General features: G+C 41.9%; 1 protein-coding gene across 1 annotated transcript in view; it reads right to left on the bottom strand.

The window, feature by feature from the left end:
- Positions 1–12,454, bottom strand: part of LOC120638492 (carbohydrate sulfotransferase 9-like) — a gene marked incomplete at its 5' end in the record, with an annotated part of 50,713 nt that extends 38,259 nt beyond the window's left edge. Inside the window, one exon of the mRNA XM_039912540.1 lies at positions 12,289–12,454. Coding sequence (XP_039768474.1) covers positions 12,289–12,454 — 166 coding nt within the window. The remainder of the gene's footprint in view (positions 1–12,288) is intronic.
- Positions 12,455–16,973: the final 4,519 nt, after the last annotated feature.

Below are 16,973 nucleotides of genomic sequence, written 5' to 3'. Positions count from 1 at the left end.
GGTTGTACACAGTCCATGCCCCACATGGGGCCCACAGTCTTAATCCCCATTTTACTGACAAGGTCACTGGGGCCCAGAGAAGTGAAGCGATTTGTAGAAGGGGCAGTGAATGTGTCTGTTTATTATCATAGTGTAATCTCCCTAGCACTTAGTATAGTGCTCTGCACACAGTAAGCACTCATTGAATACGATTCAATGAATGAATGAAGGTAACACAGCAGACACGTAGAGGAACTGGGACTAGAACCCAGGTCCTTCTGATTTCCAGGCCTGTGCTCTATCACTACATCACGCTGCTTCTATGTGTGACCTTGGAGAAGTTACTTAACTTCTCTGTGTCTCCTAGGATCTATTTATGTCACTCAAGTAAAGCAGAAGATAGTGAAAACTCACAAGAACCTCCTTGACGTGAACCCACGCCCTTCTTGGCGGTAGAGGGTGGTTTCTCAATAGGTAAACACACAACTTTTTATCTGGACCATCTAATAATTATTGTGGCAAAATAAAACGGCTTTATCGGTTGATGGATCATTCTAACCTCATTAACATTTTCACTTACAGGTGCATCCCTGGAATAATAGAGTCATTTTTTCTCCAGTAATTGCTTTCCTGTGAGACAGTTGCAGATCAAGTATTGCAGCATTTCTGAATCTGACACAGGCTCCAGACTTCGAAACGTTTTTCTTTTCTTGGCTCAGGCTGTGGAGTCATGGGTTGAGGGAAGAGGGACCTGTCAATCTAGAGTTCGAGACATCATCCCCTTGACTCTATTTATTGCCAATGTTCTTGTCTGTCTCCCCCAATTAGACTGTAAACCCATCAAAGGGCAGGGACTGTCTCTATCTGTTGCCGATTTGTACATTCTAAGCGCTTAGTACAGTGCTCTGCACATAGTAAGCACTCAATAAATACTATTGAATGAATGAATCTGGCCACCAGATGCTCTTTATAGAGGGTGTGCCCAGCTGCCGTTAGCTAGAACGCCCCAAATACCATCCCCTTTGAGTGGCCTTCATCACTGTCCTGGCTCCCAGAGATTGCAGGAAAAGAAAGGTCATTTTACCAGTCCAAGATGCAACTTGCAGACTGGTACCAGGAGAAGGGCAAGTGGGAGAGTGAATAGGAAGTCAGTAGGAATAGGAATAGGAAGTGAATAGAAGGTCATGGGTTCTAATTCCAGCTCTGCCACTTGTCTGTTGTGTGACCTTGGTTAAGTCATTTAACTTTTCTGTGCCTTGGTTCCTCCTCTGTAAAATGGGGATTTTTATTGTGAGCCCTGTATAGGAGAGGGACTGTCCCCAATAGATTATTTTGTATCTACCCTAGAGCTTAGAACAGTGCCTAGCACATAGTATGTCCTTAATAAATACCACTAATATCTGTTAAGTCTTCTTTCAATTCATTCATTCATTCAATAGTATTTATTGAGCGCTTACTATGTGCAGAGCACTGTACTAAGCGCTTGGGATGAACAAGTCGGCAACAGATAGAGACAGTCCCTGCCGTTTGACGGGCTTATAGTCTAATGGGAAGAATCTATGGTGTCCAGAGAGGGATAGACTGTGAACCCATCATTGGGCAGGGATTGTCTCTCTCTGTTGCCAAATTGTACATTCCAAGCGCTTAGTACAGTGCTCTGCACATAGTAAGCACTCAATAAATACTATTGAATGAATGAATGAATGAATATGAACAGATTCTGCTTCCTAAGGGACAGTAAGGAATTCCCAAGCCAGCCAAGTACCAAATGGGGCTTGGAAACCCCTGAAACACCACCAACCCGCTCCTGCTGACTCTTGGAGAGTCTCTTGGAGAGCATATTCCTGGAGAACTGGGAATACCAGGAGACCTTAGTTTCTGGATCAGCCTCCTGGGAAGTTGGGGGGCATTCAGATATTGTAGGGATTTGGGGAAGGGAGAGGAATCAGAGAAGAAGGGAATAGTTAGAGCAGAGGGATAGTTTGGGTTCTGCTGTCCCCTACGTTGGTTTCTTATGATTGAGCGACTGGATAATTTTCATAATTTCCAGCCTGTGTATTTTGCTCCTCTAACACCAATCAACTCCCTGGACCTCTTGTCTCGCTCGCCTTCGACTTCTTGCTTATTCTCCTGACAGAGGTCTTTCCCCATTCACACTGTCCGGCTCCACCACTTGTCAGCTGTGTGACTGGGCAAGTCACTTCACTTCTCTGTGCCTCAGTTACCTCATCTGTAAAATGGGGATTAAGACTGTGAGCCCCAGATGGGACAACTTGATCACCTTGTATCCCCCCAGCACTTAGAAGAGTGCTTTGCACATAGTAAAAGCTTAACAGATATCATTAATAAATAATGATGGCATTTGTTAAGCGCTTATTATGTGCAAAGCACTGTTCTAAGCGCTGGGGAGGATACAAGGTGATCAGGTTGTCCCACGTGGGGCTCACAGTCTTAATCCCCATTTTATAGATGAGAGAACTGAGGCACAGAGAAGTTAAGTGATTTGCCCAGAGTCACACAGCTGGCAGGTGGCGGATCCGGGATTAGAACCCATGACCTCTGACTCCTAAACCCGTGCTCTTTCCACTGAGCCACGCTGCTTCATTATTATTATTATTATTATTGGGCAGAGTACCACTCTCCCCATCTTCAAAGTTCTTCTGAAATTACATCTTCTCCAGGAAGCCTTCCCTGATGAATCTCTCATCTCTCCACTCTATTTCCTTCCCCTCTATGTATTAACTAAACACCTGAGTCCTCAGCCTCTAAGCACTTAGGTACTCATTACTTCCCCACCTGCACAACACTGGTCTGATGCTATTTCTCATGGACTGATAGGCAAGGGAGAGATCATGACGGAATAGTGAGTCGGAGAAATTTATGGGTGGGCAGAAGGCTATATGGGAGGGTCAGTGGAGAGAGGATGTCAGTTTTCCTGAATTGCTGATAGGCTTGGAACCTCAAGAGAGCTTCCACTTGGAGCCCCCCACCCCCGCACCCCCCATCTCTCTCTCCTTTGTGCTCTGCTTCCCTATGTAACCTTTCACCAAGGATAGGTACCAGCTTGCAGGTCCCATTAGGCTATAGGCTCTGCTGACAAAGGGTAGAGTAAGGATAAATAACTTAGCAGGTGGAGATGAGGGCTGTGGGTTGAAGACAGCACAAGTAAGAGACAGAGATTGGAGGAGGGAATCCAGTAGGTTGATGCCTACCCTATAGATAATGAGAAATCCCAATAATCAAGTGAGGAAAAACTAATCACATTTAGTTTTGCCGTTTCAGACTCAGAGTTAAAGGAGGCAAAATGAAAATGTAACTGGAGCAAAGAAGCTGAACAAGGAAGCTGGAAATCCATCTAGAGATTGTATTTTCCCAAAGCTCTTTCCATCAATAATCTCATTCTCTCCAGTGCTTAGAACAGTACTTGGCACATAGTAAGCTCTTAACAAATACCATAATTATTATTATAATTATTATTTTAGCCCTACAACTTTCTTTTGAAGTAAGAGGAGACAGGTATTTTCTCCATTTTACAGATTTTTTTAATGGTATCTGTTAAGCATTTAGTATGTGCCAGGAACTGTACTAAACACTGGGGTAGACACAAGTTAAGAAGGATAGACACAGTCCATGTCCCACATGGGACTCCCAGTCTTAATCCCTCTTTTACAGATGAGATCACTGAGACACAGAGAAGTGAAGTGAATTTCCCAAGAGCACACAGCAGACAAGTGGCGGAGTCAGGATTAGAACACAGGTTCTTCTGACTCTCAGGCCCATGCTTTGTCTAGTAAGGCCAAGCTGCTTCTCAGATTGGAAACTGACATTCAGAGAGGTAAAGTATCTAGTTCAATTAATCAACTCTATTTACTGAGTGCTTACTATGCGCAGAGCACTGTACTAAGGGCTTGGGAAAGTTTAATACAGCAGAATTAGCAGACATATTTCCTGTCCATGGTGAGCTTACAGTCTAGAGGATAGTTCAAGTCACACAACAGAGCAAAGGGCAAAGCTGGGATTCCAGCCCAGTCTCCTGAGGCCTAGACCAGTGATCTTTCCACTAGACAGGGATAATAATAATAATGTTGGTATTTGTTAAGCGCTTACTATGTGCAGATCACTGTTCTAAGTGCTGGGGTATACAGGGTAATCAGGTTGTCCCACATGAAGCTCACAGTCTTAATCCCCATTTTACAGATGAGGTAACTGAGGCATAGAGAAGTTAAGCGACTTGCCCACAGTCACACAGCTGCCAAGTGGCAGAGCCGGAATTTGAACCCATGACCTCTGACTCCTAAGCCCGTGTTTTTTCCATTGGGCTACGCTGCTTGAGAAGCTAAGAGCCTCTGGTTTCCAGTCCCTCATGACAACCTGGCCCGGCTGAGAAAACTCCACAGGTTGTAGCCAACAACCCCCACCCCGTGCTTCTAGTTGTTACCCTCGAGATAATAGCCTGTTTCATTAAGGACTTGAGACGATGCTTCCTATTAGAGAAGCAACATGGCCTAATGGAGAGAGCACATACTTGGGAGTCCGAAGGACCCAGATTCTACTCTCAGCCATGCCACTTGTCTGCTATGTGACCTTGGGTAAGTAATTTAGCTTCTCTGTGCTTGTTTCCTCATCTGTAAAACGGGGATTAATATTGTGAGTCTCACGTGGGACAGGGATTGTGTTCAACTTTATTTGCTTGAACCTATCCCAACTCTTAGTACAGTGCCTGGCAGTTTGTAAGTGCTTAACAAATATGCCAATTATTATGATTATTATTTCCAGAGCTGAAATTCAATCCCACCACACCAGACATCAAACGGGAACAGTGGAAGATCAACTGGGAAAACCCAAAGCTCCTAGGGCTCTAATCCAGGCTTTGCTGTGTGACAATTGGCAAGTCACTTAACTTCTCTGTGCTTCGGTTACCTCATCTGTAAATCTTCCCTCCGATTTAGACTGTGAGCCCCATGTAAGACAGGAATTGTGTCCAATCTCATTAGTACGTATCTACTCCAGAACTTAGTCTAGTTCTAGCATATAACAAGTACCATAAAAAAAAGAAAGCCAACCTGGGAGAGTGTTTGGAGAAAAGAAACTGTGAACCACAAAAAAGGGGGGATTGGATTTCAAGCCATATCTGGCCACTTAACCATGGAAAGCACTGACCAATGCAGTTTGCTTTTCTTTTTAATCCTTATGTCTCCTTCCCTAGCCAGGAACCTAAAGCCCCAGGTCAACTTTTTTATTCTGGTATTTACTGGTTCTGATACCTCACCTAGTCTATTCACCTCCTAGCCTACTCACTGTATCTCGATCTCATCTATCTCATCACCGACCTCTCGCCTACTTCCTGCCTCTGGCCTGGAATACCCACCCTCCTCATATCCATCAGACAATTACTCTCCTGTCCTTCAAAGCCTTACTGAAGGCACATCTCCTACGAGAAGCCTTCCTTGACTAAGCCCTCCTTTCTTCTTCTCCCACTCCCTTCAGTGTCGCCTTGACTTGCTCCCTTTATTAGTTCCCTCTTCCATCCCCACAACACTTATGTACATATCTGTCATTTTATTTATTCATATTAAAGTCTCTCTCTCCCTCTAGACTATAAACTCATTGTGTCCATTATTTCTTACTCTCTCAAGCACTTACTACAGTCCTCTGCATGCAGTAAGTGCTTAATAAATGCCACTGACTGACTGACACACCTCTTGAAGCCATTGTCTCTTGTACATCCCTTAACAGAGATTCTAGAAAAAACATCTGTGGGCTGCAGTAATCCCACTAGCCTGATTTGGACAAGAATGATCTGTAAATCCATCCCTCGGGGTGGAGGGGAGAACACAGCTGTAAACACGTCTAATCTTTTGGACTAAGTGGCATGCGGATTGCCAACCGCAAACACATTCCATCCACATTCTCCGCTACTGCTATACACACTTTCAAACGCATATTACTTTCTCAAGGAAAACCTCTCTGCCACACATGAAATAGGATGAGATTGCCCTGCCTGCCATTCAAACTTGAGTTTCAGCCTTCACCGGCTCAAGGTGTTATTGATTCAGGACTTCAGGATCCACATAACTTTGACTCTATATAATTTCTATAAATTTACCATGCCTTTACTCAAAATAGTTCCAGAGGCTATTTTATTGCCGAGTGCTTAGGAAGGCAAGATTACGGAGCATTTATTAAATGAAATAGCAAAGCTTGTTCAGCAGAGACCCATTGCCCTAATTTATTTGCTTGTATCGCTTAAGTACAGGGAAATCCTGGCAAAAATCACCCTATAGTTAAGATGTGCTTCAATACATGTATCTATTTATAGGCATGATAATGTTCTAGTGCTTTCTTATATGGGGAGCAGAAAATAGGCAATAGAATAATTTTAGATTCAGAATGCTTTATTCCCATAAAAAGCTTTCACACAGATCCATCCTAAACACACCCTTTCTCCTCTCTCTGTGTTTCTATCCCCCTTCACATTTCTCCTCTCTTTGTCTCTGGCACTGGTTGTCTCACATTAGATGTATTTTTCAGAGTTGGAAAGAGTTTCCTCTTGGGAATCTAATTCTCATACTGATTAGGGATTTGCAAGCAGGTGGGGATCTGAGAATTGGACTCCTCCATTTCCTCTCCATTTCCACTGCTTCCTTTCACTGTAACCACTCAACGGAAAGTCATGGCTTCTCCAGTGGAATAGCAGCCTTCACTGAATGGTAACTGACCATTCTTTAAAGGCAGGCTGGGGGAACTGTGTGTTCTGCATAGTGCTCTGCACACAAGTAGGTGCTCAATAAACGTTACTGATGGACAGATGTCAGGGAGGTTTTCATTTAAAATAAAGTCAAGCACAACTCAGTTATCAATCAGTCAATGGTATTTATTGAGTACTTGGTGTGTGCAGAGCATTGTACTAAGCACTTGGCAAAGTACAAAACGACAGAGTTGGAAGACATGACCCCTGCCCACATGGAGTTTACAGTCTAGAGGGGGCGATATAATATATTATAAATAATATTTATATTAATATAATATAAACAAATTATACATGCACCTCTCTAGTCAGCCCCCTTTCTCTCCCCGCAGTCTTCCAATGAAGAAGCTGTTAGAAGTGTACTGAGTGCTTGTGGGGAAAAGTGGTGGAAACTGATCCAAATGATAAAAACTCTCCTTGCAGGGGAAGTAGTTCTTGAGAGCCAACTGGCACCTACCATCCTTCATTAAATTCTGTAGAGTGACACTAACATTTCTATTCTGATTCTCATCTTCAAAAATCTGAGTTGCAGTCAGATCAGATGGAGAAGAATAATAGGTATGTCATCTCTACTGGTGAAATCATACAATAGTGTTTATCAGCTTACACTGATAAAGAACAAACACACCTACTCAGAGACACACTTCACCCGCCCCACAAATCCACACACACCCTGGCAAATACTTCAAACTCTCTCCCTGGAGCAAGGAGCCACATTCCCTGGAGTTCTTCCATTGTATTTATTGAGTGCTTCCTGTATGCAAAGCACTGTACTAAGCTCTTGGAGTTCTTAGAAATGTGGCTAGTGACTAAGGTGACATAGACCATTTTGAGTCATAACAAATGGGAAGAGTTTTAAATTTCCACATCTGACTGAAGGGACAGCGAGCATAATTTAACACTGGAATTTACTGACCAATCACTCAATAAATCACCCGCGGGAACTCTGCAGAAAGAAGCAGATATGGAAAGAGGATTCAAGTAAAATATCTACGAGGGGTAAGTTAGCTTCTGAAAAGTCTTCAAATGGCTGCCAATCCGGCCTCCTCTCTCTCTTCCCTGTCCCAAAGTAACATTTTTATATGCAAAAAATATTGTGTTTTATTTGCCAAAAGATGTCCTTAGTAGAGACAAACCTCTCTAACATCTTAGACAACTAGATGTTTTGCTTTGAAATGGATATTCCTTTAACATGAACCTAAAGTTTATCAGATTCCAGGTTTATAATTCAGAATTCTCTCCAGTCTTATAATTCAGAATTCTCTCCAGGTTTATAATTCAGAATTCTCAGCTTTCTATGGGGCAAAAGTAAACTGGATCTCGAACATTTAGTTCAATCAATCGAGCAATTGATGGTGTTTATTAAGCTCTCACTCTGTGCAAAACACTACCAAGCATGTGGGAGAGTACAGTAAGTACAATAGAGAAGCAGCATGGCCTAGTGGTTAGATCACAGACCTGGGAGTCAGAAGGACCTGTGTTCTAAACCCTCCTTTGCTAATTATCTGCCGTGTGACCTTGGGTAAGTCACTTCACTTCTCTGTGCCTCAGTTACCCCATCTGGGAAATGGAGATTAAATCCTATGACTGTGAGTTTCACGTGGGACAGAGACAGTGTCCAAACTGATCAACTTGTATCTTCTCCGGTACTTAGAACAGTGCTTGGAACACTGTGCATAGTGAGCGCTTAACAAGTACCATAATACTACTAATAATTATTACTTTAGAGTTCCTGGTGGGGAGAATTTTCTAGGAGACATAGACATGAATCTAACAGAGTGCCAGCTTGTTGGTTCATCATTCTCTCAGCCAGCAGGAGAGATATTGAAAGGTGTGTGTAGAAGAAATTGCTTATTTGTCTTAGTAGGACTTAAATGCACTTTTACTCTCAAAGATTTGATTGGGGATTTGATTGGAGATTTGATCTGAGAAGCAGTGTGGCCTATGGATGGAGCACAGGCTTGGTTGTTGGGAGGACCTGGGTTCTGATCCCAGCTCATCCTCTTGCCTGCTGTGTGACCTTGGGCAAGTCACTTTATTTCTCTGGGCCTCAATTACCTCATCTGTAAAATGGGGATTGAGACTGTGAGCCCCATGAGGAACAGAGACCTTGCCCAAATTAATTAATTAGTATCTACCCCAGTGCTTAGTATAGTCCCTGGAACACTGTAAGTGTTAAAAAAAGCCTTAAAATAAAAAGTTGGCAGGATGGGATAAAATGTCCTCATACTGATTCAGTAGAAAGCTGAGTTTGCATCATAGGGATGAAGGTCAATCTCATGAACAACTTGTTTCCTTGGAGAAGAGAATAACTCATTTGAACAAGTTCATATTGGAAACTCACCATCATCTTTCCAATTAAGCCATCGCTGATGCCCTTTGATAATTCATCTGAAGTTTGTAATTGTGGTATTTCAAAAAAAATTTCAAGTGATTTCCTACCATTCAAGCAATTAATCATATTTATTGAGCACTTACTATGGGCAGAGCACTGCACTAAGCACTTGAGAGAGTACAATACAACAGAATTAGCCGACACATTTCCTGCTCATAATGAATTTACGGTTCAACATCCATGTACAGTCTTTCTCTAGTTTAAGTGATGAAAAGTTGCTCTTTGCGAGATAAATGAAAACACTGATTTGAAAGAAATTCCTTTAATAATTATAATAATTATGGCATTTGTTAAGCACTTACTACATGCCAGGTACTGTTCTAAGCCCTGAGGTGACTATAGGCAAATCAGGTTGGACATAGTCCCTGTCCCAAGTGGGGCTCACAGTCTCAATCCCCATTTTACAGATGAGGTAACTGAGGCCCAGAGAAGTGATGTGACTTGCCCTGGTCACCCAGCAGACAGGTGGTGGAACTGGTATTAGAACCCTTGACCTTCGGACTCCCAGGCCCATGCTCTATCTCCTAAGTCATGCTCCCTGGCAGAATATCTGTTGGTACAAGGGCAGAAAATTGTCCGGGTTTTTAAGTATGTTTCTTTACGAAAGGCAATAGACCTGAGATTGAGAAAAGGCCATCTTACTTGGATTTTATGATGAAGAAAGTAATATTATTTAAAGGCCAATAGGCATTTCAGGTTAATAGTGTCTACTCCCATTTTTCTGTCAAATTTGAGATTAGGGAGTAGAAAAGTAATTCCTTTGACATTCATCGGCTAGTCAGTGAACCAGAGTTAGCAGGCTTACTAACTATTCACATTTCATCTGGGAAAATGCCATTAGATTGTACTAGAGTGAAAAGCTGCCGCATTTCCCTATTTATCAAACAGTGCAAATTGATTTATTTGTTAAATTGGTTCAGGTATTGGCTCTTTGATTCAGCAGAAATGCTGTGTTTGTATGCAGATTATAAACAATGTGATGCTCAGATACACACCGTTTCTGGTTAGGCATTGTAACACGCTGTGCAGGTTGGTTAATTGTCCTTAGAGGGGGCTTTGGTTAATATACAGCTTACTGAATATTGAGAAACAATGAGAATCCAAAAAACTGGTGTGGTTTCACCCTCATCCTCTTGATTTTATTTTTGGTCGGACAGGTATACAGCTCATTAATTAAATCATTTTTTTTGACATGCCAGTTTCAATGTACGGATGGATTACTACTACTCCTGTTTATAGACTCATAGTTTCAAAAATTGGAGAGGGAGGAGTGTCCCCAAAGGCCATCTTAGTCTAGCCCCTGATTCCAAAGAGAATTAGACTTTATCCATTCATGAAGGATGACTAAGAACCAATTTATAAAAGCTCCCAAATACAGAGATTCCACCCCCTCCCTTGGCCACCCTATTTCACTGTTTATTACCTTTACTGTCATGAAGTTCTTCTTCATGTCAAGCCAAGCTCTCCTGTTGCAATTTAAGTCCAATCCTTCTCGTTTGGCCTCTGACGGCGATGAAAAATAGCTGCCCGTGATCTTCCCGATACTAACTCTTCATAGACCTGAAGCCAGTTATTAAATCACTCTTCACCTTACTCTCTTCTAGACTCAAGAAACCCAGCTACTCTAAAGGTTAACACTGAACGCTTTAATCTTTTTGTTTAATCAATCGCTTCTCACATCATCATCATCATCATGATCATCTGTATTTATTGAGTGCTTACTGTGTGTAGAACACTGCACTAAGTACTTGGGAGAGTACGATATAACAGATATGGCAGACATGTTCCCTGCCCAACAAGCTTACGGTTTAGTGGGGGAGACAGACATCAATATAAATAAATATTTTATAATATATAATATATATACAATTATTTATAATATATAAAAATGCATACATAAGTGCTGTGGAATTGAGGATGGGGCAAATATCAAATGCCCGAAGGTCACAGATCCCAGTGCATAGACGGCAGAGAAGGGAGAGGGAGCCGGGGAAAAGGGAGTTTCCTCTGGGAAGGCCTCCTGGAGGAGGTGTGGCCTCAACGATGTTTTGAAGGTGGGGAGAGTGGTGTTCTGGTATATATGGATGGGGAGGGAACGGTGATCAATAATAAAAATAATAATAATGTTGGCATTTGTTAAGCACTTACTATGTGCAGAGCACTGTTCTAAGCGCTGGGGTAGGTACAGGATAATCAGGTTGTCCCATGTGAGGCTCACAGTTTTATTCCCCATTTTACAGATGAGGTAAATGAGGTACAGAGAAGTGAAGTGACTTGCCCACAGTCACACAGCTGACAAGTGGCAGAGTCAGGATTCGAACCCATGACCTCTGGCTCCCAAGCCCAGGCTTTTTCCACTGAGCCTATGTGTTGCTTCTATGAGTGTTCTTCCCTGTCTTTGCTACTGCTCCTTTTGTCTCCAAGGGTCAAAGAGGTCAAAACCAAAAGGCAGTTCTCAAGCAAAATTTGGTGCTCAAAGCTAGCTGAAATTTACTGAGCTTACATTTCAACATCCTACATCAAGAGCCATTTCCTTCCCCATCATCAACATTAATGGTATTTATTGAGCACTTATCCTATCCAGATCACTGTACTAAGAGATTGGGAGAGTACAATCCTGCAGAGTTGGTAGGTACATTCCCTGCCCATAGTGAGTTTAAACAGACACAATTTCTTTAGTGCAGCTTTGGAAAATTGTCAGAAATCGCTAGTCACCCAAATTCTATCCTGCCCACAACACTCCCTCCCTCCTACCTCTTTCTCCTCCCTGACTGTGTTTTAATTCTCCTCCATCACCAGGCTAAAGGGAGCTCAAGGCTTAGCCTTCTGCAAAATTAATTCCCACAACAAGGGGAATTAGAACTTGAAAGTACTTTCAGATCGTCTCCCTCTAAGGACTGTAAACTTGCTGTAGGCAGGGAACATTTCTACGAACTCTGTAGTCTATCATACTTTCCCAAGTGCTTAGCACAGTAGTGCACACTTAAGGACTCAATGAATACAACTCACTGTTACTTTGTTTCTTTTCCGTCTGCTGCTCGATAGATCCGGAGTCCTAGAGATGGGAAGAGGTGCTGATTCTAATCGTGGAATGAGTGCGTTATCTCAGAGAACTCTGATCATACCGTGGTAATGAACATGAAATAAAAGGGAAACTCATTTTTACCTGGGTGTTGCTCTTCAATCCAAACCTGCAGGTACATGAAGAGGAGTAGGCCTGCTACTCCAAAAACCAGCACGGACAGAAAAACCTGCCTCGGATTCATGGCCCCGTCAGAGGGCTGAACTTCTCTGCCTTTCAGAAGATGGCATGGCTTAGTTTTCAGGGGTTTTCAGTTTAGTCTCTCCTTCTTCTGCATTCTCCTTAAGCAACCTGGGGTATAGAAGAAGAGATCAATTCAGGGATCGTCTTGGTAGGTGGCATTTCTTCCTGAGTGCTGAGGAAATACAAAGCCTCTTTTACTTCAAATGCTTGGATGAACTACAGCTTGGTAGGATCAAAGAGAGATGGATGCATTTCCTTCTTTTGTATGGCAATTGTGAAGTTCTTACTAGGTTCCAGGCGCTGTACTAAGCACTGGAGTAGGTACAAGTTAATCAGGTTGGGCACAGTCCATGTCTGTCATGGAGTTCACAGTCTTATTGAGTGTTTACTGTGTGCAGAGCACTGGACCAAGTGCTTAACAGTGAAATTACGCTTGTTCATGTAAACACTGAAAGGTGGTACTTCAAATCCAAGGAGATTACCAGTCCACCTGCCCAACAAATACCCTCTCCACTAAATAAATCAGAATATTCCAAAATTCACTGAGGCCCTCCTAAGCAGTTCTTGAGAAGCAGTGAGGCCTAGTGGAAAGAGCTCTGGGACTGGGAGTCAAGGATCTGGGTTCCAATTCTGACTCTACCACTTCTCTGATGTGTGATCTTGGGCAAGTCACTTAACTTCTCTGTGCCTCAGTTACCTCATCTGTAAAATGGGGACTAAATCCTAGTCCCTCCTACTTGGGCTGTGAGCCCCATGTGGGACAGGGACTATGTCCAACCTCATTATCTTGTATTTACTCCAGTGCTTAGTATAATGCCTGGCACACAATAAGCACTTTAATTCTATTCTCAAAACACAAAACAAAAAAGGGTCTCAGGAGAAGGAATGATGCAGCTACACTGAGGCAGATTTGTGAGCAGTTCTGCCTTTGTGGTAGCTGTTGTTATATTAATATATGGTTTTGGGAGGCAGAAAATGTGTTGGAGACAGTAAGACAGGTGAAATTGTGTCCTAATGTCAAAGTAACCTTTAAGGAAACTGAATTTTTCAAGCCCAAATGATTGCAACTCATGAGTGTTTCATAAGTTAGACCTGGCAATGGAGAAATATGATGAAATATATATGTAAAGAAAGAAACTTTGGCTGCATTTGGAACCTAAAGTTTAACTCCTAAGATGTACAGTAATGGGGTTGTATAAGCTAGAGAGAATAGAAAAACAGATACATCCTAACAAAGAAAACCACGGTGGACTAATGGTTAGAGCCAGAGCTTGGGAGTCAGAGACCTGGATTTAATCCCTGCTCTGTCACTTGTCCGTGTGTGGCCTTGGGCAAGCTAATTAACTTCTCTGTGCCTCAGTTACCTCATCTATAAAGTGGGGATTAAGGCCATGACCCCTATTTGGGACAGGATCTGTGCCCAACCCGATTATCTTATATCTACCACAGTGCTTAAATATGGTGTTTGGCATGTAATACATACTTAACAAATACATAAAAAAGGAACTCAATAAACATTCAAAACAAAAGAAGAAAGCCTTTGTGAAAATGCTCTATTCCTAATTCCTAATTAAAACACATTACAGAAAAGTAAGGATAGAGGAAAATGGATCCATCAGAAGAGATCTAGTGGTCTGAAGGAATGTTGGAATGCACTGAAAAGAGCCATCTTTGGCCAGTTTAAATGGGTTAACCTAAAGCAAATACCACTGGAGAGAGATTAAGAATTTGCTCTTCCCTCTCAAAATATGCTGCTCTTCTTTCTGGAGGCAGGTGTCCATACAATAGGTATCACTGTTAGATGGCAAAAGTGAGTAGCAATATACCCTAGTGGAAAAAGCAACGGCCTGGGAGCCAGAGGACCTGGGTTCTAATCCCAACTCTGCTACTTGTCCATTCAACAACCCTGGGCAAGTTATTTAATCTCTCCTCGTTTTTCTCATCTGGAAATTGGGAATTCAATACCTGTTTTCCCTCCTACTTAGATTGTGAGCCCCATGTGGGACAGGGACTGTGTCCAACCTGATTATCTCATGCCTACCTCAGTGCTTAGTACAGTACTTGACATAGAGTAAGCACTTAACCCATACCACTATTATTATCATTATTATTTTTATTAAGATTTAAAGCCATAGGCAGAGGGGTAGGGTGGGGAAATACAGAGAAAAGTGCCTGATTTTCTCAGCTCTCAGATGATTAACCTAAATGGCTTTGGAAAATAACTTCTTCAGAAAGATGAGGCAATGGAAACAGGGATTTTGCTCCACATCTCCATAGGGTCAGTTACATTGGGAGATACTCCATGTCTCTGGATCCAAAGCAACTTATTGGATATGCAATGTGTCTCTTCCTCCTCCTCCCCTTCCTCCTTCTCCCTCTCCTCCTCTTCTCTCCCTCCTTATCTCTCCACAAATTAGGTAGTCAATAAATACCAATGACTGACTGATGGGACAGAGAGTCCAATGTGATAGTCCTGTGGAAATGGCTCAATCGACTAAAGACAATTATTGAGTACTTACTGAGTCATGGCCAAGAATCTTGATGACCAGATTGACTATATCAAATTTTTCCACACCAGCCCCCTAAAGTATATATTTTAGACAGAGTCTAAAGCCAAAGTAATAGCAAGAGTCCAGGGTTCGCCTCTGACTTTGCTTTCTCAAAGAGTAGTGGAAATGTCAGAGTAGAATGCATAAATGGGGTGTGCCATGATAATAAATGTTTACTATGTATGTTTCATATAAGATAATCCGATCGATACTAGTCCCTGTCCAAAATGGGGCTCACAGTCTAAGAGGAAGGGAGAACAGGTATCTTATCCCCATTTTGCAGAGAAGGAAACTGAGGCCCTGAGAAGTTAAGCCACTTTGTCCAAGGTCACACAACAGGCAGGTGGTAGAACTGGGATTAGAACGCAGATCCTCTGACTCCCAGACCTGTGCACTTTCTACTAGACCACACTGCCAAGATACAGAAATTCCACTCCGAGAGAGAAAGTGGCTGGTAGTGAGTTTCTTTTTAAGGATTCTATAACCAGACCTGGGATTCAGTTTTTATTAGTCAATTGTCCTGACTGTTTTGGATGAGATAAAAAGCAGATAGCCATTCTTTCCCTCCTCTTCAAGGACAGTGAGATAAACAAACAGGCTAGGTTCCTGGTCATATCTACAGATGAACTCTGTAGGCCAATCCTGACAGTCTCTTAAGAGGGTGACCTCCATTAGCCAGAAGAAAGAATCGGATGACTGTAGCATGTGGACTATCTGGCTTCCTTTTGTAATAAGATTTTCTTTCTCTTTGGAGTGCTTTGTGTGAATTTCAGGAAGATTGAAGTTTGGAAGAGGAACAAATTTGGGGCGAGGAATAGGTCACTGGCTGATGGAAAATGAAAGAACTTTCTTCTTTTCATCCACTGCCTTATTGTGTGGCCCTTTAGTGTTTTGGCACATGGAACTCCAATGTAAACCATTAAAGAAAACATTTCTTTGCAGTCAGTTCTCCTCCCTGATTTGTCTCTTTTCAAGGGCACTGACACCATGCAACATCTTTTCCAATGGTATCACAGAGTTAGCGCTTCCCAATCTATTCTTCTAGCAGCTCAGGTATTCATTGTATTTTGACTTTTGTGTCCTAGAGGCTTATTCCTTTCCTAGACACTAATTCATAGGTGCTTTGTTGTATTTCTAGATGCTTTGATAGGCTATATAATTTATTTAATAGGTACCCTTTGCTCTTAATATTGTTGCAATTTGAACGTCTTTTCCTTAAGAAAGACATTTAAAAATTTGTATATACATTTTCTGCATTTTTTTAATGCATCAATACAGGCACAGACATAGCCACAATCAAATAAATCATATTATGTACTTATAAACTGTATTGCATATCCATAAATTGTACATTATAAATTATTTATTTATATTAATGTCTATCTCCCCCTTGAGACTGTAGGCTCCTTGTGAACAGGGAGCTTGTCTGTCAACTCTGTTATATTGTACTTTCCCAACAGATTAGTGCAGTGCTCTGCACATAGTAAATGCTCGATAAATAGCAGTGATGATGATAAAAAAGATCTACTCCAGGACTTACACTAGTGCTTGACAAATGGTAATGGCTTAACAAATATCATGATTAATTAGAAAGTATTCAGGAATCAGCTACATAAAAGAAGCAACTTCTATTTTACACGCTCTATCTTCCTCCTGGAAGTCTTCTGCGTTAGTCATGGTCTAAATCCTAGACGGGGCAAACCACATTTGGAAATAGTCATACTATAATGATATGATTGCCTGATATTTATTATGATTAAATGTTCTGGTAAATTAAGCAATGATTAGCAGACTTTAAAATCAATCAATTGCATTTATTGAGTGCTTACTATGTACAGAGCATTGTCCTAAGCGCTGAGGAGAGTACACTGGCAGACACGATCCCTGACCAGAATGCACTTACAGTTTAGAGGGGGAGATAGACATTAATATGAATAAATAATTTATACTATACGATTTAAAGATATATACACGAGTGCTGTGGGGTTGGGGTGAATATCAAGTGTCCAGAGATTACAGATTGAAGTGCAGAGATGA

The sequence above is a fragment of the Ornithorhynchus anatinus genome, chromosome 7, assembly GCF_004115215.2.
Source record: "Ornithorhynchus anatinus isolate Pmale09 chromosome 7, mOrnAna1.pri.v4, whole genome shotgun sequence".
NCBI classification, from domain to species: Eukaryota; Metazoa; Chordata; class Mammalia; order Monotremata; family Ornithorhynchidae; genus Ornithorhynchus; species Ornithorhynchus anatinus.
This window is presented reverse-complemented; position numbering and strand designations above follow the sequence as displayed.